Source organism: Oncorhynchus nerka, linkage group LG24 (genome assembly GCF_034236695.1).
Source record: "Oncorhynchus nerka isolate Pitt River linkage group LG24, Oner_Uvic_2.0, whole genome shotgun sequence".
Taxonomy (NCBI): Eukaryota; Metazoa; Chordata; class Actinopteri; order Salmoniformes; family Salmonidae; genus Oncorhynchus; species Oncorhynchus nerka.
The window spans coordinates 89,475,561-89,501,814 of NC_088419.1; the positions used below are offsets into that span (position 1 = coordinate 89,475,561).

Consider the following 26,254-nt stretch of genomic DNA (forward strand, 5'->3'; position numbering starts at 1 on the left):
GTCAAACATTCTTTCAATAAAACCAAATTTAATGCAGCACAGATAATGATACAGATTATTTTCAATAAAAATAAGACTGTTAGTGGAACTGTCTGTGACTGTTTACCTCATTAGAAATATATTTGGTTCTAATGTACTGTCTATGAGATGTTAATATTGTATTTCAGTAAAATGTGTACATTTTCTTGTTTACTTAATGCTGGTGTGTCATTATACTGCGTTAACAGGCAAGTGATACTGTGATGTCAAGATTCTTACAGTACCCAGAAGCTATAGAAAGGGGGAGCCATCCACCATAAACAAAACACATACTGTACTCCTGGGAATTCATGAATAACTAGGCCACCTCAGATATCCAAAGAACTAGGCAACCACTGAGAACAAAAATAGAATAAATAAAGAGAGTAAAAAAGAGAAATGTAGATCATGCCATACATTTGGCAAAGCATGTCAAATCAAATCAAATGTTATGTCACATGCACCGAATACAACAGTGAAATGCTTACTTACAAGCCCTTAACCAACAATGCAGTTAAAAAAAATACGTAAATAAGATATAAAAGTAAAAAATAATTAAAGAGTAGCAGTAAAATAACAATAGTGAGGCTATATACAGGGGGTACCAGTACAGAGTCAATGTGGAGGCTATATACAGGGGGTACCAGTACAGAGTCAATGTGGAGGCTATATACAGGGGGTACCGGTACAGAGTCAATGTGGAGGCTATATACAGGGGGTACCAGTACAGAGTCAATGTGGAGGCTATATACAGGGGGTACCAGTACAGAGTCAATGTGGAGGCTATATACAGGGGGTACCAGTACAGAGTCAATGTGGAGGCTATATACAGGGGGTACCAGTACAGAGTCAATGTGGAGGCTATATACAGGGGGTACCAGTACAGAGTCAATGTGGAGGCTATATACAGGGGGTACCAGTACAGAGTCAATGTGGAGGCTATATACAGGGGGTACCAGTACAGAGTCAATGTGGAGGGGCACCGGTTAGTCGAGGTAATTGAAACTAGACTTGGCGCTCCGGTACTGCTTGCCGTGCGGGAGCAGAGAGAACAGTCTATGACTGGGGTGGCTGAAGTATTTTTAGGGCCTTCCTCTGACACCGCCTGGTACAGAGGTCCTGGATGGAGGGAAACTTGGCCCCAGTGATGTACTGGGCCATACACACTACCCTCTGTAGTGCCTTGCGGTTGGAGGTCGTGCAGTTGCCATACCAGACAGTGATGCAACCATGGTGCAGCTGTAGAACCTTTTTGAGGATCTGAGGACACATGCCAAATCTTTTCAGTACCCTGAGGGGGAATAGGTTTTGTCGTACCCGCTTCACGACTGTCTTGGTGTGCTTGGACCATGTTAGTTTGTTGGTGATGTGGACACCAAGGAACTTGAACTCTCAACCTGCTCCTTTACAGCCTCGTTGATGAGAATGGGGGCGTGCTCGATCCTCCTTTTCCTGTAGTCCACGATCATCTCCTTTGTCTTGATCACGTTGAGGGAGAGGTTGTTGTCCTGGCACCACACGGCCAGTAGATAAGGATCTACACTGAGTGCACAAAACATTAGGAACACCTTCCTAATATTGAGTTCCACCCCCTTTGGCCTTCAGAACAGCCTCAAGTTGTCGGGGCATGGACTCTACAAGGTGTCAAAAGCATTCCACAGGGATGCTGGTCCATGTTGACTCAAATGATTCCCACAGTTATGTCCAGGTGGCTAGATGTTTTTCAGGTGGTGGATCATTCTTGATACACACAGGAAACTGTTGAGCATGAAGAAAACCCAGCAGTGTTGCAGTTCTTGACTCAAGCCGCACCGCGCCTGGCACCTACTGCCATACCCCGTTCAATGGTACTTAAATGTTTTGTCTTTCTTGCCCCATTCACCCTCTGAATGGCACACATACACAATCCATGTCTCAATTGTCTCAAGTCTCAAGGCATAAAAATCCATCTTTAACCTGACTCCTCCCTTTCATCTACACTGATTGAAGTGGATTTAACAGATGACATCAATAAGGGATCATAGCTTTCACCTGGATTCACTTGGTCAGTCTATGTCATGAAAAAGAATAGGTGTTCCTAATGTTTTGTACACTCAGTGTACAATCCCAGTCCCTCTGTGTAGCCTCTGGACCACATATACAGTACATCCCATAGGATCTCACTGTCGTTGCCTGCACTGCAGTTGATGAAAGGCATTCATGCAATAAAAATTGGTTCAAAAAGGTAGTGAAATGGCTGATCAAAGCAGCTATACTGACATGCCTCATCTTGTATGTAAGTATACGAATTGCAATTACAATACTATTATTTCGATTTGGGATGGATAGGCCTACAGTAAAAGTCAAAAGTTTGGACACACCTACTCATTCAAGGGTTTTTCATTATTTGTACTATTTTCTACATTGTAGAATAATAGTGAAGATATCAAAACAATGAAATAGCACATATGGAATCATGTAGTAACCAGAAAAGTGTTAAACAAATCAAAATATATTTTATATTTTTGATTCTTCAAAGTAGCCACCCTTTGCCTTGATGACAGCTTTGCACACTCTTGGAATTATCTCAACCAGCTTCACCTAGAATTCTTTTTGAACAGTCTTCAAGGAGTTCCCACATATGCTGAGCACTTGTTGGCTGCTTTTCCTTCACTCTGCGGTCCAACTCATCCCAAACAATCTCAATTGGGTTGAGGTCAGGTGATTGTGAAGGCCAGGTCATCTGATGCAGCACTCCATCACTCTCCTTCTTGGTCAAATAGCCCTTACACAGCCTGGAGGTGTGTTGGGTCATTGTCCTGTTGAAAAACAAATAATAGTCCCACAAACCAGAAGGGATGGCATATCGCTGCAGAATTCTGTGGTAGCCATGCTGGTTAAGTGTGCTTTGAATTCTAAATACATTACAGACAGTGTCACCAGCAAAGTACCCCCACATCACACCTCCTCCTCCTCCATGCTTCACGGTGGGAACCACACATGCAAAGATCATCTGTTCACCTACTTTGCGTCTCACAAAGACACAGCAGTTGGAACCAAAAATCTAGTATTTGGACTCATCAGACCATAGCACAGACTTCCACCAGACTTCCATTGCTTGTGTTTCTTGGCCCAAGCAATTATCTTCTTCTTATTGGTGTCCTTTAGTAGTGGTTTCTTTGCAGCAATTCAACCATGAAGGCTTGATTCACGCAGTCTCCTCTGAACAGTTCATGCTGAGATGTCTCTGTTACTTGAACTTTTAGGCATTTATTTGGGCTGCAATTTCTGAGGCTGGTAAGTCTAATGAAAATCCTCTGCAGCAGAGGTAACTCTGGGTCTTCCTTTCCTGTGGTGGTCCTCATGAGAGCCAGTTTCATTTATTTTTTTTTATTTTTTTATTTGACCTTTATTTTACTAGGCAAGTCAGTTAAGAACAAATTCTTATTTTCAATGACGGCCTAGGAACAGTGGGTTAACTGCCTGTTCAGGGGCAGAACGACAGATTTGTATCTTGTCAGCTCGGGGATTCGAACTTGCAACCTTTCGGTTACTAGTCCAACGCTCTAACCACTAGGCTACCCTGCCGCCCCAGTCATCATAGTGCTTGATTGTTTTTGCGACTGCACTTGAAGAAACTTTCAAAGTGCTTGAAATTTTCCAGATTGACTGACCTTTATGTCTTAAATTAATGATGGACTGTCATTTCTCTTTACTTATTTGAGCTGTTCTTGCCATAATATGGACTTGGTCTTTTACCAAATAGGGCTATCTTCTGAATACAACCCCTACCTTGTCACAAAACAACTGATTGCTTCAAACGCATTAAGAAGGAAAGAAATTCCACAAATGAACATTTAACAAGGCACACCTGTTAATTGAAATGCATTCCAGGTGACTCATCTCATGAAGCTGGTTGAGAGAATGCCAAGAGTGTGCAAAGCTGTCATCAAGGCAAAGTGTGGCTACTTGGAAGAATCTTAAATCTAAAATATATTTTGATTTGTTTAACACTTTTTTGGTTACTACATGATTCCATATGTGTTATTCCCTCGTTTTGATGTCTTCACTATTATTCTATAATGTAGAAAATGGTAAAAATAAAGAGAAACCCTTGAATGAGAAGGTGTGTCTAAACTTTTGACTGGTACTTGACCAGCGCAAAGTTTGCACATGTTATTTTCTGGTGGAAATAAACATCTGACCAAACCCCAAACCTTTTATAGAAGTCAAGTTTATATATAATGATTAATTTATACTTTTTTATTTATATTTTTTATTTATACTTATCTTGAAGGGGGGAAAGTTCTGAAAGAGCCTGGGCAAAGGAATTGAATTTGGTCTATTGGTTGTTACATGGTAATTACATGCTAAGATAGATCAAATGCTAATACCTGTAAAAAATGTATGAGAAAATGCACAGAACCAGTGATTTCAGAATTCAATCAACCAATGGACTTTTTCTCCCAAGTATAACACACTGGGTAGTCGACTAGTCTACAAATCACACCTACTTCCAGACAGCGTAGGGTTGGGCAGTCAACCAAGGTCCTTGGAAAGCACAACAAAGCACTTGTTCACAGACACAGAACCGTCTCTGCGCGTGGGACGGGACGAAAGAGAGAGCCACCACAACTGGAGCAGGTCACTAATAAACAGGTTCATTTCGTTGCTGAGTTTATTTCAACCTCTCTGGTCTACATCTTGACGGATACAAAGTAAACTCGCAAAACGACGGCGTTTTCGGTACTGCGTTAAGCGCCAACAACCGTCAGTTTTTTTCTTTTACTTTCAGGTAAGTGAAATGGGCGTTACATCGAATTTAAACCGTTAGAAAGCGAAATAATAACCTATTTAAATGGGTAGGCTTCATTTTAACATTTAGTTTGAGGACTTTTCCCACGCACTCTACGGCGGTTCAAAAAAGTCAACAGTCTACAAGACATGTTGCTCGATTGGCTACATATTGAACACCATGTCTTCTAGACCAAGGTTTCCCAAACTGGGTCCTGGGGCCCCCGCGTTTTGATTTTTGCCCTAGCACTGCTACACAGCTGATTCAAATAATCAAAGCTTGATGATGAGTTGGTTATTTGAATCAGTTGTGTAGTGCTATAGCAAAAAACCTAAAGGTACACCCGGCGGGTGCAGGACCTAGTTTGGGAACCCCTTTAGAGTATACTGTAAGTGGGGATAGGCCTCAAACTACATTTTTAAAATAACGTCGACCAATTTAAATAGGTTATTATTTCGCTTGTAAATGTTTTAGGCTACATTTTGAGTATTTTATAATTAATATTAGTTGCTCTAAACTCCAGGTTTTCTTTTGGTCTATATATTGTCAAGTGTTCCCGTTCTCTCACACAAGCTCGCAATTGTGCCTGCTCTGAGAGACGTGAAGTGCGCTCATGGGGCTTGAGGGGGGCTCTCACAGGTGTGGCCTGTGGGGCTTTCCGTTTGCATTGTTAGTAGCTTTTCTCTGTTATTTATGTTATTTCTAATTTTACATCCTGTATTAGGAAAATATGCCTAGTGGTTGACCTGGTCCACTCTTCAGTAAACCTGATCTTACTGCGTATATAAAATCAGATAGCCTTTAATGGGAACATCTCAGGCTAAAAAGTTCAAATACATTTGTATGATGCCCATTTGTGTTCTCTAAGGGAGAAACATTCAGTTATTTTTGCTCTAGTCTGTCTAGCCCTGTATTGGGAGATTGTGAGACATTATTTGTTCATTCTTTTCTTGTACTCCTTTATTCTTCAGTTTGATTTATTAGAGTGCTCCTCTCTATAGAGTGTTTTTAATAGCCATGTAACTAGAGTCTCTACTACTAGCTGTGCCCCAGCCTTAGCCTACATTAGGCATGGGGGATAATAGTTTTTGACAGATGTGAGGCATGTGATTCAGGGTTAGAATTCTGTTATCAACAAGAGATGATTGAGTGTGTGGCTGTCTGTACTGGATGACAGCAGCTCAGTGAGTAGTGAGTGGGTGGCTGACCTTTGACTCCAGCTTAACAGCCTCTATCACTCTGTTGTCTGTTTCATAGAGGCAACATTTACATGGAGCTCTGAATTGTAGGCTGCTGTTAAACTGTATTGTATTATTGTATTTGATTTATTTGATGATTTAAAAAACACAATACAATCACACGTGGATACAACAAGGGATGGAAAGTAAGCAGTATATATATACACTGTATAGCCTCAAAACATGGTTAAAACTATAATGTTGATGTCATGGATGGTCAGTCCTTCCATCCATAGCTCTGTCCATGAATTTGAGAGTGGTGACATCTCTCCAGGCCCATTCCTCAAGCTTTTTAAAAATCAAAACAGAGTAGGGATGTCTGCTTTGTTATTGTTTCAGTTAAGGACTTTAGCTTTAAAGCATTTAGCCCATTAACCATTTCTTAAGGTTTGCCTTAAGATTCCCTAACATAGGGGGTGGCTTTGTCTCTTCTGTCAAAATGTCCAGTTGGAGGTGTTTCTTTTGGTGAGGCAGTATCATCACCACGTACATGTAGAGCAGAGTCCTGGAATGGTGTAATGGACACCGGTGTCTAGACTTTACACACTGCAGAGGGAGTTATTTCCAATATGTTGTGATGATGGAAGCTACTAGACAGGCTATTGATAAACAGAGGTGCAACCCCCTTCAGAAGACACCTGATCCTCCTGCCCAAATGTACCCCTCCCTCTCTCCCACAGTATCCACACAGGAGAGCTCTTGTTGGATCCTTTTTTTTTTCTTTACTGTGGCCCATTTTTTTTCTTCTAAATACCATGGCAACCACATTTCCCACACCTAGCAGTCTTGACTTTTCCCTTCACCCTCCAAAAACAAAGACAAGAAGTTAGGGAGCGAGGAGGGGAGGGAGGGGTAAGAGGGAAGACGGAATGAAAGATATGGAGTGGGGGGGGGGGGAGAGGATGAGGGGAAGGTGTATGAGAAGGAGGCTCTCAGTCAGGAGAGACCCCTACTGAACTGAGTCATAAAGAGAGAGAAGTAATGGCTGTACTGGGTTGAGCCTGGCCTGTCTGTTTTGTTTGTCCTCCATGATGTAAAGCTTTGGGCCGTTCACAGTGTGCCTGTGAGTGTGACTGTAAGGAAACAGTGAGTTCTTTACCCCCTTTCAGGCAAAAAGACAGACAGGCAGACACGCAGGAAGACAGGCAGGCAGACAGACAGGCAGGAAAACAGGCAGGCAGGCAGACAAGCAGGAAGACAGGCAGGGAGGAATACAGGCAGAGAGGAAGACTGGTAGGCAGGCAGGCAGGAAGACAGGCAGGCAGCCAGACAGGAAGACAGACAGGTTGGCAGTCAGGCAGGCAGGAAGACAGGCAGGCAGGCAGGAAGACAGGCAGGCAGGAAGACAGGCAGGCAGGAAGACAGCCAGGGAGGAAGACAGGCAGCCAGGCCGGAAGACAGGCAGGCAGGAAGACAGGCAGGAAGTCTAAATGTCTTGTACTACTGTTATCTAATGAATTTAGCCACACACTGTTCTTGCCCAGTGCTACAATGTGTCATGATAAATAGATGGAACAATGCAGTCTTTTGATGTCAAAGACTGACATGGCCTCCTCAGCATCAGCACTAAAATAAATACTTCACACTGCCATGTTTACAGTATCGACTGAAATACCCCACTGCCATGTTTACAGTATCGACTGAAATACCCCACTGCCATGTATGTAAAAATCTTTAAATATTTTTTCTTCTTTAATTAAATCAGCTTGTTGTGAATGCCAAACTTTTGCCTGTTGACTTTTATAAAATAATGGCCATTGTTAAGTCTGTTTATACTGTGTGCTAGCAGTTACGTGTGGCCTAAATTCAAAACAAAAGCACATTTGGCCGAGGATGGGATATGAAGTGTTCAAAGGCAGCAGAACAATTTGAGGGATTGAAGGAGACTCCCACTGCCCACGGGGCCCGGGTGAAAAGCAGCATTGTGCTGGGTTGGGCTGCTGTCTGATCTCTGGTTCCTGGTACCAACATCTCCATGCTGGTTCTGACTTTGTTGGTTCATAGAACTGAAAGCTAAGGTCATCTGTAAAGTGTCTATGTTGTAAATGATGGCCTGATGCACCCCCTCTAAATAAATGATGGCCGGATGCACCCCCTCTAAATAAATGATGGCCTGGTGCACCCCTTCTAAATAAATGATGGCCTGATGCACCCCCTCTAAATAAATTATGGCCGGATGCACCCCCTCTAAATAAATGATGGCCTGGTGCACCCCTTCTAAATAAATGATGGCCTGGTGCACCCCTTCTAAATAAATGATGGCCTGATGCACCCCCTCTAAATAAATGATGGCCTGATACACCCCCTCTAAATAAATGATGGCCTGGTGCACTCCTTCTAAATAAATGATGGCCTGATGCACCCCCTCTAAATAAATGATGGCCTGATACACCCCCTCTAAATAAATGATGGCCTGGTGCACTCCTTCTAAATAAATGATGGCCTGATGCAACCCCTCTAAATAAATTATGGCCTGGTGCACCCCCTCTAAATAAATGTTGGCCTGATGCACCCCTTCTAAATAAATGATGGCCTGATACACCCCCTCTAAATAAATGATGGCCTGGTGCACCCCCTCTAAATAAATGTTGGCCTGATGCACCCCCTCTAAATAAATGAGATAAATAAATTCATAAAGGAGAACAGACATTGGACTGCTGTCTGTAAATGTACAATCAATCATCAAACACATCTGTTTAAACACATCTGTTTAGTCATACATGTTGGGACCAGTCAAGTAAATAATGTTTATTAGGAATATAATAGCAAACATATGTATTTAATTATATTACTGTAAAGCTTGCCAAGTGTATTCATGTAGATTCATTCTATTCGTGTAGATCTTGAGATGAGCAAGGTCAAGTGTAATCCTGCACATTGCCACACCTCACACCTCATCAAAGCTATGTCTCAGTGCTGTTGTGCTTTAGTGTCCACTAGCATATATTTTGTCTCTGTAGGTCCCTGCCAATCTTTGAGAGATGTTTGAGAAGCAGCGTTACGACAGCCCTCCCGTCTACAGTCCTCCATACAGCCCGGAATCCAATGGCTACGGCCCCCCACAAAGCTACCACCCACCCAGGAGTGAGTTTGACCCATACCCACCCCCACCGGGCTCCTACTACATGGAAGAGAAGCCCCAACACTTCTACAAGTGGATCTCTCCTCCTGGCATCGTCAAGGCCATGTTTGGCACAATCATAGTGCTCTGTGTGGGGATCTTTGCCTGTGTGGCCTCCACCCTTGTCTGGGACATGCAGTACGGGATGGGGGGGATGGGCTCCTACGGCGGAGGGATGGGCTACGGTGGCGGTTATGGGGGAATGGGAGGCGGCTATGGCTCCAGCTACGGCTCTGGCTATGGAGGAGGCTATGGAGGAGGCTATGGTAACTATGGTAGCTCCTATCCGACACCTTACTCGGCCAAAACAACCATGATAGCTATGGCGGCCATCAACTTCTTTGTGGCGCTGGGATTCTTCGTGGCCAGTTTCTCTAAATCGACCACGTTCAGGAGCAGGAAGTTCTTCCTGGTGGTTCTGGTGGTCAGTGTCATCATGGCTGTCATCCAGGGTATCATCACCATTGTGTACGTCGTAGGGGTGAACCCTATGGCACAGAGCTCTCAGAACATGATGTACAACCCTATGCTGATGATGTGCCAGAACCTGTACGGAAGCAGCTATTCTAATATGGGTGGAGTGGGTGGTTTCGGCATGTATAACCAGTACCTCTATCACTACTGCTACGTGGACCCACAAGAGGTAGAGCAACAGTTATATTACCTGTGTAATGTATCATTTGATTGTGGTGTTGTTGGTGCTCTGAAGATGTAGAATTGGTCTATGATTACAGGCAGTTCCTTAACCCCTTTATTGAACCCTTATACTGTGTATATTTTTTTGTAGCCCTTTAAGCCTTAAATAACAATGTAATGTTTCAGATAGTTTAATAATTGTCTTCCATAATAATGTAATAATTGTCTTCCATAATCTCCTTGGTGTCTCCTTCAGGGTGTAGCCATGGTGTGTGGCTTCCTGGTTACCGCTGCCTTGGTCGTGGCTGCTTTCTTCTCCCACAAAACCAGAGGCAAGATATGGCGCTACGGCAAGCCAAACATCTACTGGGAACAGCCCCCTGAGACTGGAGGACTAGTTTCTGAAGGCAGAGATGTGAAGGACTGGGTAAGGAAAACTCATACTGGTATGAATATCATGTTCATACTCTTGATTGATGGATTTTATTTGCCAGTAAAAAAACAACAACATATATACAGTACATATATTGAAAAAATATAATAATAAAAAACAATAAATGTGAAGGGATATCACAATAAATGTGACAGAGATATCACAATAAATGTGACAGAGATATCACAATAAATGTGACAGAGATATCACAATAAATGTGACAGAGATATCACAATAAATGTGACAGAGATATCACAGCAAATGTGACAGAGATATCACAATAAATGTGACAGAGATATCACAATAAATGTCACGATCGTTAGTATAGACGGACGAAGGCGCAGCGTACGTAGAGTTCCACATATGTATTAGACAGTGAAACTTAGAAAAAACAAAACAATAAAGAATCAACTAAACATGACGACAATGCAGTGCTAACAGGCAACTAAACATAAACAATATCCCAATTACCCACAGGTGGAGAAAATGCTACTTAAGTATGATCCCCAATAAGAGACAGCCAGCTGCCTCTAATTGGGAATCATACCAAAACCCCAACATAGAAAAAACAATCTAGAACCCCACATAGAAAATATAAACTAGACTAACCCCCCCTAGTCACACCCTGATTAACCTAGTACTTTGATGAAGCACCTTTGGCAGTGATTACAGCCTTGAGTCTCCTTAGGTATTACGCTACAAGCTATTTTCAGGTTTTTCCAGAGATGTTCGATCGGGTTCAAGTCCGGGCTCTGGCTGGGCCACTCAAGGACATTCAGAGACTTGTCTCGAAGCCACTGCTGCATTGTCTTGGCGGTGTGCTTAGGGTCGTTGTCCTGTTGGAAGGTGAACCTTTGCCCCAGTCTGAGGTCCTGAGTGCTCTGGAGCAGGTTTTCATCAAGGATCTCTCTGTATGTTGCTCTGTTCATTTTTCAACTCAATTCTGACTAGTTCCCCAGTCCCTGCCGCTGAAAAACATCCCCACAGCATGATGCTGCAACCACCATGCTTCACGGTAGGGATGGTTCCAGGTTTCCTCCAGACGTGACACTTGGCCAAAGAGTTAAATCTTGGTTTCATCAGTCCAGAGAATCTTGTTTCCTTTAGGTGCCTTTTGGAAAACTCCACGCCGCCTGTCATGTGCCTTTTACTGAGGAGTGGCTTCCATCAGGCTGCTCTACCATAAAGGCCTGATTGGTGGAATGCTGCAGAGATGGTTGTCCTTCTGGAAGATTCGCTCATCTCCACAGAGGATCTTAGGAGCTCTGTCAGAGTGACCAACGGGTTCTTGGTCACCTCCCTGACCAAGGCCCTTCTCCCCTGTTTACTCAGTTTGAGTGGGTACCCACCACTAAGAAGAGTCTTGTTGGTTCTAAACTTCTTCCACTTAAGAATGATGGAGGCCACTATGTTCTTGGGGACCTTCAACACTGCAGAATTGTTTTGATACCGTTCCCCAGATCTGTGCCTCGACACAATCCTGTCTCAGAGCTCTACGAACGATTATTTTGACCTCATGGCTTGTTTTTCACTCTGACATGCACTGTCAACTGTGGGACCTTATATAGACAGGTGTGTGTCTTTCCAAATCATGTCTAGTCAAATTAATTTACCACAGGTAACATCTCAAGGATGATCAATGGAAGCAGGATGCACCTTTGCTATATTTCGAGTCTCATAGCAAAGGGTCTGAATACTTATGTAAAAAAGGTATTTCTGTTTTTTAAAATAGTTAATACATTTGCAAAAAAATCTACAACCTGTTTTTGCTCTGTCATTATGGGGTATTGTGTGTAGATTGATGAGCATCTTTAAAATCCAATTTAGAGTAAGGCTGTAATGTAACAATGTCCTTGGGCTCCCGAGTCGCGCATTCGGCCGCGATTGGGAGTCCCATAGGGCGGTGCACAATTGGTCCACCGTTGTCCGGGGTAGGCCGTCATTGTAAATAAGAATTTGTTCTTAACTGTCTTCAGTAAATAAATCAATGACAAAATGTGGAAAAGGAGAAGGGGTCTGAATACTTTCCGAATGTACTGTATTTCCATTGTGGTTCCTCTTTAGAGTAGAAAACTGATACTGGTATTAATACACTGTAAATATGTGTTTTTAGATGCTCCCAGGTTTAATGCAGGAATATTTCATTTACTACGAGTCATTGTCAGGTTGAACATGATAAGTTACTGTGACTAATCTATCCTCTCCCCCCTAATCAGTTGTAACACATTAAGAAATGTTACATATTTGACAGTTAGAATTGCACAATACCTCTGTCAGTTACAATGTTTTCTTTACCCGAGGTAAATTCTAGTTCAAAACGGACTTTGGAATGCGAGGTTGCGTTTCCCTGGTTTTACTTTATGAGTTGAAAGTCCACAAGGAGTATCGTCATTTCATGCTTTTTATGACAGAAAATGTCAATAAAGAGTTTTTTTTTTTAAATGACACACTTACAGATACAGTATAATTCCATAGTGGGGGCTTGGTTTAGGTGTGTGTCTGTATGTTTTCACGTATCTGACTGTGCCTCTGTAGGTCAAAGGTTATCAGTCAATACAGTGAGTATTGTATTAGCTGTGACACATTGACTGGTCATTGATCAATCTCAACCCAACATTGTCCTCTTGTACACTTTCTTTCAATTCATGACTCTCGCCTCAACCTTCTCTCAATTACCAGACAATCGAGAATTGTCTGATCATAAAATGTTGGCCACGCTTAGGAAAATCAAACTAGTAACCTTTAACCTGTGCCCTACTCTAGTTTCACATTTTAAGAGCAGCCTTTTTGACTCCTCAGGTTAGGTTTTTAGCTGCTAGCTATTGCTACAGTGTTGCCACTCTACTGAGGGGCTGTTGCTAACAGGCGGGTAGCATGGCTGTGTGTAGTGTGTGGAGCTCATAGTTGCTGTTTGTTCAGTCTACCTAGTTTCACTCTGGCTGATCATTAACTAATATAAACAGGCGGTTTCTAGAGCTCTTATCTTATCTAAGGCTGACTGCCTGGCTGGTTGGCTGGCTGGCTGGTTGGGGTTTTAAACGTCAACAACATGTCAGGGTTGCATGTCAACCAAAGGCATTGTTACCGTGGTTATTGTTGCCAGGGGGAAGGCATTGTTTCCAGGGTTTTTGGTGCCAGGGGGAAGGCATTGTTACCAGGGGTAATTGCTGCCAGGGGGAAGGCATTGTTACCAGGGTTATTGTTGCCAGGGGGAAGGCATTGTTACCAGGGTTATTGTTGCCAGGGGGAAGGCATTGTTACCAGGGTTATTGTTGCCAGGGGGAAGGCATTGTTACCAGGGTTATTGTTGCAAGGGGGAAGGCATTGTTACCAGGGTTAATTGTTGCCAGGGGAAAGGCATTGTTACCAGGGTTATTGTTGCCAGGGGGAAGGCATTGTTACCAGGGTTAATTGTTGCCAGGGGAAAGGCATTGTTACCATGGTTATTGGTGAACTAGTACTGATCTACACTGGGGATGTGTTGTTCCTGTTGACAGATGTGTGGCATGTGAAAGTAGTCAATGTAAAGCAGTCACAAGTCAATTTCACTTAATCCTCAGTTAAATGAGCAAATGATTTAAAATTCATAAAATAATCCTTAAAGGCATATGAATGGAATTGAAATGTACTTCCTGTCATGGGTCCCATTCCTCCTTGTTATGTTGTGTTCGTCCAGCAGGGTTGGGATCAATTCCATTTCAATTCTAGTCCATTCAGAAAGTAAACCAAATGTTCCTCATTAAGAAGCATTGCAGAGTATTGGAATTGGAATAAACATTTCAATATACTTCCTGAATTGACTGTATTCTACCCCAACCCTGTACTTCAGTAAGGCTTTTTACAAGGGGTGTTATCTAGTTGTTTATGGTGAGAGTGGTTGTCACAGAGCATACCCACAGATGGCCCTCGTCAGAGGACAGTAAAGGACAGGAGGGAACAGCAGAGGACAGAAGAGGTCAGGAGAGGAGAGGGCAGACGAGGACAGGACAGGAAAGGACAGAAGAGGTCAGGAGAGGAGAGGACGGGAGAGGACAGGAGAGGACAGAAGAGGTCAGGAGAGGACAGGAGAGGACAGGAGGGGACAGAAGAGGTCAGGAGAGGAGAGGGCAGACGAGGACAGGACAGGAAAGGACAGAAGAGGTCAGGAGAGGAGAGGACGGGAGAGGACAGGAGAGGACAGAAGAGGTCAGGAGAGGACAGGAGAGGACAGGAGGGGACAGAAGAGGTCAGGAGAGGAGAGGATGGGAGAGGACAGAAGAGGTCAGGAGAGGACAGGAGAGGACAGGAGGGGACAGAAGAGGTCAGGAGAGGAGAGGGCAGACGAGGACAGGACAGGAAAGGACAGAAGAGGTCAGGAGAGGAGAGGACGGGGAGAGGACAGGAGAGGACAGAAGAGGTGAGGAGAGGACAGGAGGGGACAGAAGAGGTGAGGAGAGGACGGGAGAGGACAGGAGAGGACAGAAGAGGTCAGGAGAGGACAGGAGAGGACAGGAGGGGACAGAATAGGTCAGGAGAGGAGAGGACGGGAGAGGACAGGAGAGGACAGAAGAGGACAGGAGAGGACAGGAGAGGACAGGAGGGGACAGAATAGGTCAGGAGAGGAGAGGACGGGAGAGGACATGAGAGGAGAGGACAGGACAGAAGAGGTCAGGAGAGGACAGAAGAGGTCATGAGAGGAGAGGACGGGAGAGGAGAAGACTGGAGAGGAGAGGACAGGACAGGACAGAAGAGGTCACGAGAGGAGAGAACAGGACAGGACAGGAGAGGACAGGTCAGGACGTGTAGTATGTACTAAAGTATCTTTCAGCCCATGCTGTGAGTCACCCCACACTGGTTCAATGACAGTTACTTTGACTCCCTCTGCCCACTGTGCCCAGGGCCCTGTCTCTGTCTGATGACCTCACCCACACTGGCCTCATTCAGCCTGACCAGGCTCCTTTGTCCTCCGACAGATGATGTCACATGTTCTGCAGATGTAAGGCTGAATGATGCGGTAGAATATTAGACCAACCTTAACTCTGGTAGACAACATGATGACATGCATTGGTTGACAGTTTATTACACTGTTCAATGCACAATGCATTACCGCAGTTGTCCAAACTAAAGCCTTGCTCTTTGAGTGCATACTAGTGTTTCGAAGTGCTTGGCTGTTCCCTGCTCTGCAAATACATTGATTTAGATGAAGACGTGGCTGTTGAAACTGGCTTTCAGTAATATGGCTAATTGCATTTGCTTCTCTTTAGTATTCTCTGTAAACCCTGCAATTAATATTTCATTGAGTGATACTCAGTATAACTCCTTCTGGTGCCGCCTACTCCTTTAAGGCAAGGAATAGTACTTCTTTAAGGCAAGGAATAGTGCAGCCTTAAAGGTGCGGATATGCAGAAATCCACTCCGCCATTTCCTGGTTGCTCAAATTCTAATAGTTTGCCTAATTTCAGTTTATGTGACAAAACAAACAAGTATAGTGTAGAGAATCATTGTACCATCTAAACTGCTGTGAAATATATTTTCCATAACCACAAATATAGTATTTTCAGCTGTTTGAAGCTGGTGTTCAAAACCCAGAGTAAAAAAACACAAAAAACGAACCTTAAGAACGGGAAGCATAGAAATAACACACACAGAACAGATCTACATCCTTCTTAGAGTTCCTTTTAATGAGAATGGCAGATCTATAACGCACGTTTCTATGTTAATTTGGTCGGGTCGCAGCTTTAAAAATGACATAATAGTTACAGTAAGTATTAACAGATGTAGGGAGGGACTTCCAAGTAAAGTATTATCAACTGTTAGATAAAAAGAGGGGGTGTGGTTGGTTGCTGCTTATTTACCCTCTACCATTCTCAGTGGGAACATAGCAGCTGACTCCCTCCATCTCTGCCCCATGCCTGCCTGCCTTCCTTCCCTCACCCCTCCCTCCCACCCCCTGTCTTTGCCTTTCTGTCCCTACCCCCTCTCTCCTTACCCATAATCCTCCCTGTCCCTACCCCCTCTCTCCTTACCCATAATCCTCCCTGCCCCTACCCCTCTCTCCTTAGCCATCATCCTCCCTGTCCCTACCCCTCTCTCCTTACCCATAATCCTCACTGTCCCTACCCCCTCTCTCCTTACCCATCATCCTTCCTGCCCCTGCCCCCTCTCTCCTTACCCATCATCCTTCCTGCCCCTACCCACTCTCTTCTTACCCATCATCCTTCCTGCCCCTACCCCTCTCTCCTTAGCCATCATCCTTCCTGCCCCTACCCACTCTCTTCTTACCCATCATCCTTCCTGCCCCTACCCCTCTCTCCTTAGCCATCATCCTTCCTGCCCCTACCCCTCTCTCCTTAGCCATCATCCTTCCTGCCCCTACCCCCTCTCTCCTTACCCATCATCCTTCCTGCCCCTACCCCTCTCTTCTTACCCATCCTCCTTCCTGCCCCTACCCCTCTCTCCTTACCCATCATCCTTCCTGCCCCTACCCCCTCTCTCCTTACCCATCATCCTCCCTGTCCCTACCCCTCTCTCCTTACCCATTATCCTTTCTGTCCCTACCCCCTCTCTCCTTACCCATCATCCTCCCTGTCCCTACCCCCTCTCTCCTTACCCGTCATCCTTCCTGCCCCTACCCCCTCTCTCCTTACCCATCATCCTTCCTGCCCCTACCCCCTCTCTCCTTACCCATCATCCTCCCTGTCCCTACCCCCTCTCTCCTTAGCCATCATCCTTCCTGCCCCTACCCCTCTCTCCTTAGCCATCATCCTCCCTGTCCCTACCCCTCTCTCCTTACCCATTATCCTTTCTGTCCCTACCCCCTCTCTCCTTACCCATCATCCTTCTTGTCCCTACCTCGCTGTCCAGACCCATCAGCCTTCCTGCCCCTATCAATTATATTTAAGGGCTTTATTGGCATGGGAAATATATGTTAACATTGCCAAAGAAAGTGAACTAGATAATAAACAAACAGTAAACATTACACTCACACAAGTTCCAAAATAAAGAAATGACAGATGTCATATTATGTGCAAATAGTTAAAGTACAGAAGTGAAAATAAATGTGTTGTATTTACAATGGTGTTTGTTCTTCACTGGTTGCCCTTTTCTTGTGGCAACAGGTCACAAGCTGCTGTGATGGCACACTGTGGCATTTCACCCAATAGATATGGGAGTTTATCAAAATTGGGTTTGTTTTCGAATTCTTTGTGTATCTGTGTAATCTGAGGAAAATATGTGTCTCTGATATGGTCATACATTTGGCAGGATGTTAGAAAATGCAGCTCAGTTTCCACCTCATTTTGTGGGCAGTGTGCACATAGCCTGTCTTCTCTTGAGAGCCAGGTCTGCCTACGGTGGCCTTTCTCAATAGCAATGCTCACGGAGTCTGTACATAGTCAAGGCTTTCCTTAAATTTGGGTCAGTCACAGTGGTCAGGTATTCTGCCACTGTGTACTTTCTGTTTATGGCCAAATAACATTCTAGTTTGCTCCATTTTTTTTGTTAATTCTTTCCAATGTGTTAAGTAATAATCTTTTTGTTTTCTCATAATTTGTTTGGGTCTAATTGTGTTGCTGTCCTGGGGCTCTGTGGGGTCTGTTTGTGTTTGTGAACAGAGCCCCATGACCAGCTTGCTTAGGGGACTCATCTCCAGGTTCATCTCTCTGTAGGTGACGGCTTTGTTATGGAAGGTTTGGGTCTCGCTTCTGGCTCTTTTTTTTGTTGGATTTGGATAATTTTCAGGTATCGGCCTAATTCTGCTCTGCATTATTTGGTGTTTTACGTTGTACACAGAGGATATTTTTGCCGAATTCTGCATGCAGAGTCTCGATTTGGTGTTTGTCCCATTTTGTGAATTCTTGGTTGGTGAGCAGACCCCAGAACTCACACCCATAAAGGGGAATAGGTTGTATAACTGATTAAAGTATTTTTAAGCCAGATCCTTATTGGTATGTTGAATTTTATGTTCCTTTTGATGGCAAAGAAGGCACTTCTTGCCTTGTCTCTCAGCTCGTTCACAGTTTCGTGGAAGTTACCTGTGACGCTGATGTTTAGGCCGAGGTATGTATAGTTTTTTGTGTGCTCTAGGGCAACGGTGTCTAGATGGAATTTGTATTTGTGGTCCTGGCAACTGGACTTTTTTTGGAACACCGTTATTTTTGTCTTACTGAGATTCACTATCACTGCCCTGGTCTGACAGAATCTGTGCATAAGATCTAGGTACTGCTGTAGGCCCTCCTTGGTTGGGGACAAGGATCCCCCTCTGCCTCCCACTCTCCCTGCCCCTCAGCCTCCCACCTTCCTTTCTTGCCACATACCCTCTGACCTACCTCTTTCATCCTCCCACGTTTCTATCCCTACACTTACCCCCCCCCCCTCTTCCTTCTGCTCACCCTCCCTGGCCCTTACACCCTCCCTCCCACCGTCCCTCCCTCCCACCCTACCCCAGGTCCTAGGGGCTCAGACATTCCTTCCCTGCTTATTTAGGCTGCTCACGGCCCAGCACCACTCTACCTCATGCAGAGAGGGGCATTGTTGGAATTCCTAGATGACTTGCCTTGTGCTCTTCAAAAGGTGTCCTTCTTCCTGGTTCCTGCAGCTGCAGGGAAGTGCTGCCTGTACCCCACCCAATGATTGTTTCTTTCTAGCAGCAGGTTTGCTGCTGTTACAGAGAACCTGCCCTGTGAAGTTAGTAATGCAGTGCAGGTCTTAGGAACAGTAGCCTACTACGTTAGATGATCTCTCTGTCTTTCTCTCTCTCACACTATCACTATCTCTCTCTCTCTCTCTCTCTCTCTCTCTCTCTCTCTCTCTCACACTATCACTCTCTCTCTCTCTCTCTCTCTCACACTATCACTATCTCTCTCTCTCTCTCTCACACTATCACTCTCTCTCTCCCTCTCTCACACACACACACACACACACACACACACTAGAGGTCGACCGATTATGATTTGTCAACGCCGATACCGATACCGATTATTGGAGGACCAAAAAACCCGATGCCGATTAATCGGCCAATTAATATATTTGTTTTTGTAATAATGACAATTACAACAATACTGAATGAACACTTATTTTAACATAATATAATACATCAATAAAATCAATTTAGCCTCAAGTAAATAATGACACATGTTCAATTTGGTTTAAATAATGCAAAAACAAAGTGTTGGAGAAGTAAGTAAAAGTGCAATATGTGCTATGTAAGAAAGCTAACGTTTCAGTTCCTTGCTCATAAGAACATATGGTGGTTCCTTTTAACATGAGTCTTCAATATTCCCAGGTAAGAAGTTTTAGGTTGTAGTTATTATAGGAATTATAGGACTATTTCCCTCTATACCATTTGTATTTCATTAACCTTTGACTATTGGATGTTCTTATAGGCACTTTAGTATTGCCAGTGTAACAGTATAGCTTCCGTCCCTCTAGTTAACTAGCTAGCCATTTCACTTCGGTTACACCAGCCTCATCTCGGGAGTTGATAGGCTTGAAGTCATAAACAGCGCAATGCTTGACTCACAACGAAGAGCTGTTGGCAAAACGCACGAAAGGGCTGTTTGAATTCATGTTTACGCTCCTGCTTCTGCCTACCACCGCTCAGTCAGATACTTGTATGCTTGTATGCTCAGTCAGATTATATGCAACGCAGGACTTGCTAGATAATATCTAGTAATATCATCAACCATGTGTAGTTAACTAGTGATTGTGATTGATTGTTTTTTATAAGATAAGTTTAATGCTAGCTAGCAACTTACCTTGGCTTACTGCATTCGCGTAACAGGCAGTCTCTTTGTGGAGTGCAACGAGAGAGAGGCAGGTCATTATTGCGTTGGACTAGTTAACTGCAAGATTGGATCCCCCGAGCTGACAAGGTGAAAATCTGTCATTTTTGCCCCTGAACAAGGCAGTTAACCCACCGTTCCAAGGCCATCATTGAAAATAAGAATGTGTCCTGAACTGACTTGCCTGGTTAAATAAAGGTTACAAAAAAACAACAACAAAAAATATTGGCAAATCGGCCAAAAATACCGATTTCCGATTGTTATGAAAACTTGAAATCGGCCCTAATTAATCGGCCATTCCGATTAATCGATCGACTTCTCACACACACACACAAAACACACACACACACACACACACACACACACACACACACACACACACACACACACAATACATTGCATTGTTAGTGACAGAGATTAAATAAAGTGACAGATTGCCTAGGCTTGCAGTGTGACCCCATCCTGAGACCTTTATTGTAGAGACGACACACAACCTTTCCACTCACACAGGAAGGACTTGCCGATGTAGATTAAGACTTGGTTGTTTATATCCCAGCGACCTCTCCCTTTGTATGGAGGAAAAGGAAAGAACAGTTAGTTTGTTGCATAAGAAGCCCTTTTTTATTTTCTTTGACTATTAGTTTTTAAATAATTTTTCTACAGAACTCAGTTAAATTTAATCTCACACAGTGTCAATATGCATCTAATTTTCAGCAATTAGACCTACTATAGATTACAAAACTTTCTCTGATATCGATCACCAATATTTATGTTTCTCAACAGACATATTTGCGGAAATGGATGGATATCAATTCCTAGACACAATAAAATGATGGCACATACGTTATCCCAGAACGGGTGTCAGTTTGTCACAGGACCACAGCAAATGTAATAGAATACCACAGTATGAGTCATAATACCCATAAACCTTAAAGGTCAAACACTGAAATGGTTCCAATCCTTTTTCCACCATTCATTTTTCCCATAGGAGGTGATTTTAGTGTTTTGTGTAGGCTTACCCTGCCGTGACATTTTGATAACTGTGTAAATCTCTCTAGGTCAAGGTGACTTTTATCAATATATTTGCCTGTATTTACCCTAATTAGCTGCTAATGTGGCTATCATAAGGAACTGCAAATGCCATGACGTTCTGGACCAGACTGCCGAATTCAGGCAAAGGTAAGAGTCTCTGGATTAACTATCTAATGTTGGCTAAATGTAGAACTTAATAAATAGGCTACATTTCTTTAAATGAACAATTCTGTGAGCGGTCTTGTTTAAATTGACACTATATGTTATCAAAGATATCAGCTAGAGATAATGTGCAGGTAGTTTTGTAGTTTTGCATGATGTCTACTTTTATCCTAATTAGCATTTTCGAATCTGAGAGTAAATAGAGCCGAATATATTGATATAAGAGAGATTTACATGGTTATCAAAACCTCACGCCAGGGTAAACCTACACGAAACACAACCTATATTTTAAGTGTTTCTAAAATTCCCTATGGGGAAAAATGAATGTTGGAAAAACGATAGGTAGGTTTCATGGGTATTATGACACCTCCACTGTGGGCCTCTATAGGGATCCTTTGTGCTTTTTTGTATCTAGAGATGTGACATTTCTGGGTGCATTAAATGCATTCTGGCAGGAGTGTAGTAAGTCCTATGTATTATCTTAAATTGCAGTAGTTTATGTCTTTGTGTTGTAGAAGCAGGTTTGAACATATTAACATATCGGTTCTCCTCAATTTCTTCCTTTAGTTCTGTTTCCTATTTTTGACTTACAGGTTCTGAACCATCAGGTAGAGTTTCAATCAACCGTTGATATAACCTGGCAATCGACTTCTTTGGCATAGCAGCTTCTCTCAGTATTTATTTCTATGCTAGATGCCTTAGGTATATCCAGATTCTGTTGAAGCGATTTAATAATCCTGCAGTGCCAGACGTGTCCCCCTGCTTAAGCCAGTACATGTCCAGGCCCGTCTGAAGTTTGCTAGAGAGCATTTGGATGATCCAGAAGAAGATTGGGAGAATGTCATATGGTCAGATGAAACCAAAATATAACTTTTTGGTAAAAACTCAACTCGTCGTGTTTGGAGGACAAAGAATGCTGAGTTGCATCCAAAGAACACCATACCTACTGTGAAGCATGGGGGTGGAAACATCTTGCTTTGGGGCTGTTTTTCTGCAAAGGGACCAGGACGACTGATCCGTGTAAAGGAAAGAATGAATGGGGCCATGTATCGTGAGATTTTGAGTGAAAACCTCCTTCCATCAGCAAGGGCATTGAAGATGAAACGTGGCTGGGTCTTTCAGCATGACAATGATCCCAAACACACCGCCCGGGCAACGAAGGAGTGGCTTCGTAAGAAGCATTTCAAGGTCCTGGAGTGGCCTAGCCAGTCTCCAGATCGCAACCCCATAGAAAATCTTTGGAAGGAGTTGAAAGTCCATGTTGCCCAGCAACAGCCCCAAAACATCACTGCTCTAGAGGAGATCTACATGGAGGAATGGGCCAAAATACCAGCAACAGTGTGTGAAAACCTTGTGAAGACTTACAGAAAACGTTTGACCTCTGTCATTGCCAACAAAGGGTATATAACAAAGTATTGAGATAAACTTTTGTTATTGACCAAATACTTATTTTCCACCATAATTTGCAAATAAATTCATTAAAAATCCTACAATGTGATTTTCTGGATTTTTTTTTTCATTTTGTCTGTCATAGTTGAAGTGTACCTATGATGAAAATTACAGGCCTCTCTCATCTTTTTAAGTGGGAGAACTTGCACAATTGGTGGCTGACTAAATACTTTTTTGCCCCACTGTATATTTATTTGGATTATGTTGACCCTACCAAACATAGAAATAGGGAGAGATCTCCATCTCTGAACATCAGATTCAAACTGATCTATTAAAGGAGATATATTGATTTTATATGCCTCCTCCAGGCTGCATGATATCAGTACACCCAGGTAATTCGTACGTGTCTTTGTCCATTTCCACTTAAATTTACTTTCTAATCTTGAGAAGTAATGATTATTTCAGTCTTCTCCCAATTCACTTTGAATCCTGATACAGCACTATATGTGTCCAAGAGAAGTAAAAGACATGACAGGGAATGTTATGGTTCAGATAAATGAAGTAAAATGTAATCTGCATACAAGGAAGTCACATTTTGATCTCACCAATCTCTAAACCCCGGATTGAGCCATGAGTTCTAATTATTGATTCTAGGGGTTCTGTGGGCTAATGAAAATAAATAGCTAGACAAAGGACATCCCTGTCTTGCAAGCCCTTTCCTTAGCTAGCGTGGATGTTCAAATGGAATCAAGGCCAACTGTCATATCATAAACTTTCCCTCCGTTTCACGTCCATGATAAGACTGGAGCTGGACAGAGAGAGCTTCCTGCTAACATAAATACACTAATGGTCATTTTTTTGGAGACAGTAATTAAGGGAAATGGGTCTGTGGTGATTGTTGGTAACTTGGCATGATGTCCTCTTGATTCTGGTGAACCAAGCAGGTAATCCACATTTCACTCAAGACCCGGGCTGGCTAATTATATGCCTGGCCGACTGCTCAGCCAGGCTGAGAACAGTTATTTTTTTTAAATGCCATTCTTGGCATAGAGTCAGACCTATTAAAGTGAATCACTGTCTAATGACATACACGCTCACATAATGTCGTAGAAGGGGCCCAGTCTCTTGTATCATGATACTATAGGTTGTGGAGAGGAGGCCTAAAGTTGCTCTAGCTTCAAATCTGAAACAAACTTTGAAACAAAGTCTCAGCCTGTCGTCTACATTACTTTCAAGGTCAAAGCCTAGTGTTTTTATTCCAGGTCTTCACCAGAGAGGATGTTAGGTAATGTTATGGTCATGCTAGGAAGTTAGCATGAAAACAGTCTCGTGACACAATAGCCACCTCTTTGTTTGTGTTTGTTGGTGTGCTGCTGACAGAGGCCCCTCTGTGTGTGTGTGTGTTTCCTGGCTGCTTTAGGTGAACAATGTAGAGGATGGACAAAGTACCCAGGGTGCACCTACCGTGGTGCTGTCAGAGAAGTCCGTCCCCCTCAACGCCTCAGCCAATAGCATCATCTCCTACCCGACCAAGGTTGACAGCAGGGTGTACACTGGAGACGCCTACAATGATGACGTGTGAGTAAACAGACAAACAACACCACCTCAGCCCTGTTCCAATGTATCTTTCCTTTCTCTCTTCATCGGTTATATGCTCCCTTTCCTTGAACATACTCAAATCAATTTTATTTGTCACATCCGCCGAATGCTGTGAATGTGCAGGGTTACACTGTATTTGAGATAGATGCTGTATGTACATGAAGGCAGGGTTACACAGTATTTGAGATAGATGCTGTATGTACATGAAGGCAGGGTTACACTGTATTTGAGATAGATGCTGTATGTACATGAAGGCAGGGTTACACTGTATTTGAGGTAGATGCTGTATGTACATGAAGGCAGGGTTACACTGTATTTGAGATAGATGCTGTATGTACATGAAGGCAGGGTTACACTGTATTTGAGATAGATGCTGTATGTACATGAAGGCAGGGTTACACTGTATTTGAGGTAGATGCTGTATGTACATGAAGGCAGGGTTACACTGTATTTGAGGTAGATGCTGTATGTACATGAAGGCAGGGTTACACTGTATTTGAGATAGATGCTGTATGTACATGAAGGCAGGGTTACACTGTATTTGAGGTAGATGCTGTATGTACATGAAGGCAGGGTTACACTGTATTTGAGGTAGATGCTGTATGTACATGAAGGCAGGGTTACACTGTATTTGAGGTAGATGCTGTATGTACATGAAGGCAGGGTTACACAGTATTTGAGGTAGATGCTGTATGTACATGAAGGCAGGGTTACACAGTATTTGAGGTAGATGCTGTATGTACATGAAGGCAGGGTTACACTGTATTTGAGATAGATGCTGTATGTACATGAAGGCAGGGTTACACTGTATTTGAGATAGATGCTGTATGTACATGAAGGCAGGGTTACACTGTATTTGAGGTAGATGCTGTATGTACATGAAGGCAGGGTTACACTGTATTTGAGGTAGATGCTGTATGTACATGAAGGCAGGGTTACACTGTATTTGAGATAGATGCTGTATGTACATGAAGGCAGGGTTACACAGTATTTGAGGTAGATGCTGTATGTACATGAAGGCAGGGTTACATTTGAGGTAGATGCTGTATTTGAGATAGATGCTGTATGTACATGAAGGCAGGGTTACACAGTATTTGAGATAGATGCTGTATGTACATGAAGGCAGGGTTACACTGTATTTGAGATAGATGCTGTATGTACATGAAGGCAGGGTTACACAGTATTTGAGATAGATGCTGTATGTACATGAAGGCAGGGTTACACTGTATTTGAGATAGATGCTTGTACATGAAGGCAGGGTTAGATTTGAGATAGATGCTGTATGTACATGAAGGCAGGGTTACACTGTATTTGAGATAGATGCTGTATGTACATGAAGGCAGGGTTACACTGTATTTGAGATAGATGCTGTATGTACATGAAGGCAGGGTTACACAGTATTTGAGATAGATGCTGTATGTACATGAAGGCAGGGTTACACAGTTTTGAGATAGATGCACATGAAGGCAGGGTATTTTTGAGATAGATGCTGTATGTACATGAAGGCAGGGTTACACAGTGCATTTGAGATAGATGCTGTTACACTGTATTTGAGATAGATGCTGTATGTACATGAAGGCAGGGTTACACAGTATTTGAGATAGATGCTGTATGTACATGAAGGCAGGGTTACACAGTATTTGAGATAGATGCTGTATGTACATGAAGGCAGGGTTACACTGTATTTGAGATAGATGCTGTATGTACATGAAGGCAGGGTTACACTGTATTTGAGATAGATGCTGTATGTACATGAAGGCAGGGTTACACAGTATTTGAGGTAGATGCTGTATGTACATGAAGGCAGGGTTACACTGTATTTGAGATAGATGCTGTATGTACATGAAGGCAGGGTTACACTGTATTTGAGATAGATGCTGTATGTACATGAAGGCAGGGTTACACTGTATTTGAGGTAGATGCTGTATGTACATGAAGGCAGGGTTACACTGTATTTGAGGTAGATGCTGTATGTACATGAAGGCAGGGTTACACTGTATTTGAGATAGATGCTGTATGTACATGAAGGCAGGGTTACACTGTATTTGAGGTAGATGCTGTATGTACATGAAGGCAGGGTTACACTGTATT

At 43.2% G+C, this 26,254-nt stretch overlaps 1 protein-coding gene across 1 annotated transcript in view; it reads left to right on the top strand.

Annotated features, from left to right (window-relative positions):
• The first annotated feature begins 4,515 nt into the window (after positions 1–4,515).
• si:ch73-61d6.3 (occludin) overlaps positions 4,516–26,254 on the top strand; it is an 83,555-nt gene continuing 61,816 nt past the window's right edge. Inside the window, exons 1-4 of the mRNA XM_065009264.1 lie at positions 4,516–4,792; positions 8,991–9,794; positions 10,044–10,214; positions 23,985–24,142. Of these exons, the coding sequence (XP_064865336.1) occupies positions 9,012–9,794; positions 10,044–10,214; positions 23,985–24,142 (1,112 nt within the window). The 5' untranslated portion in view covers positions 4,516–4,792; positions 8,991–9,011. The remainder of the gene's footprint in view (positions 4,793–8,990; positions 9,795–10,043; positions 10,215–23,984; positions 24,143–26,254) is intronic.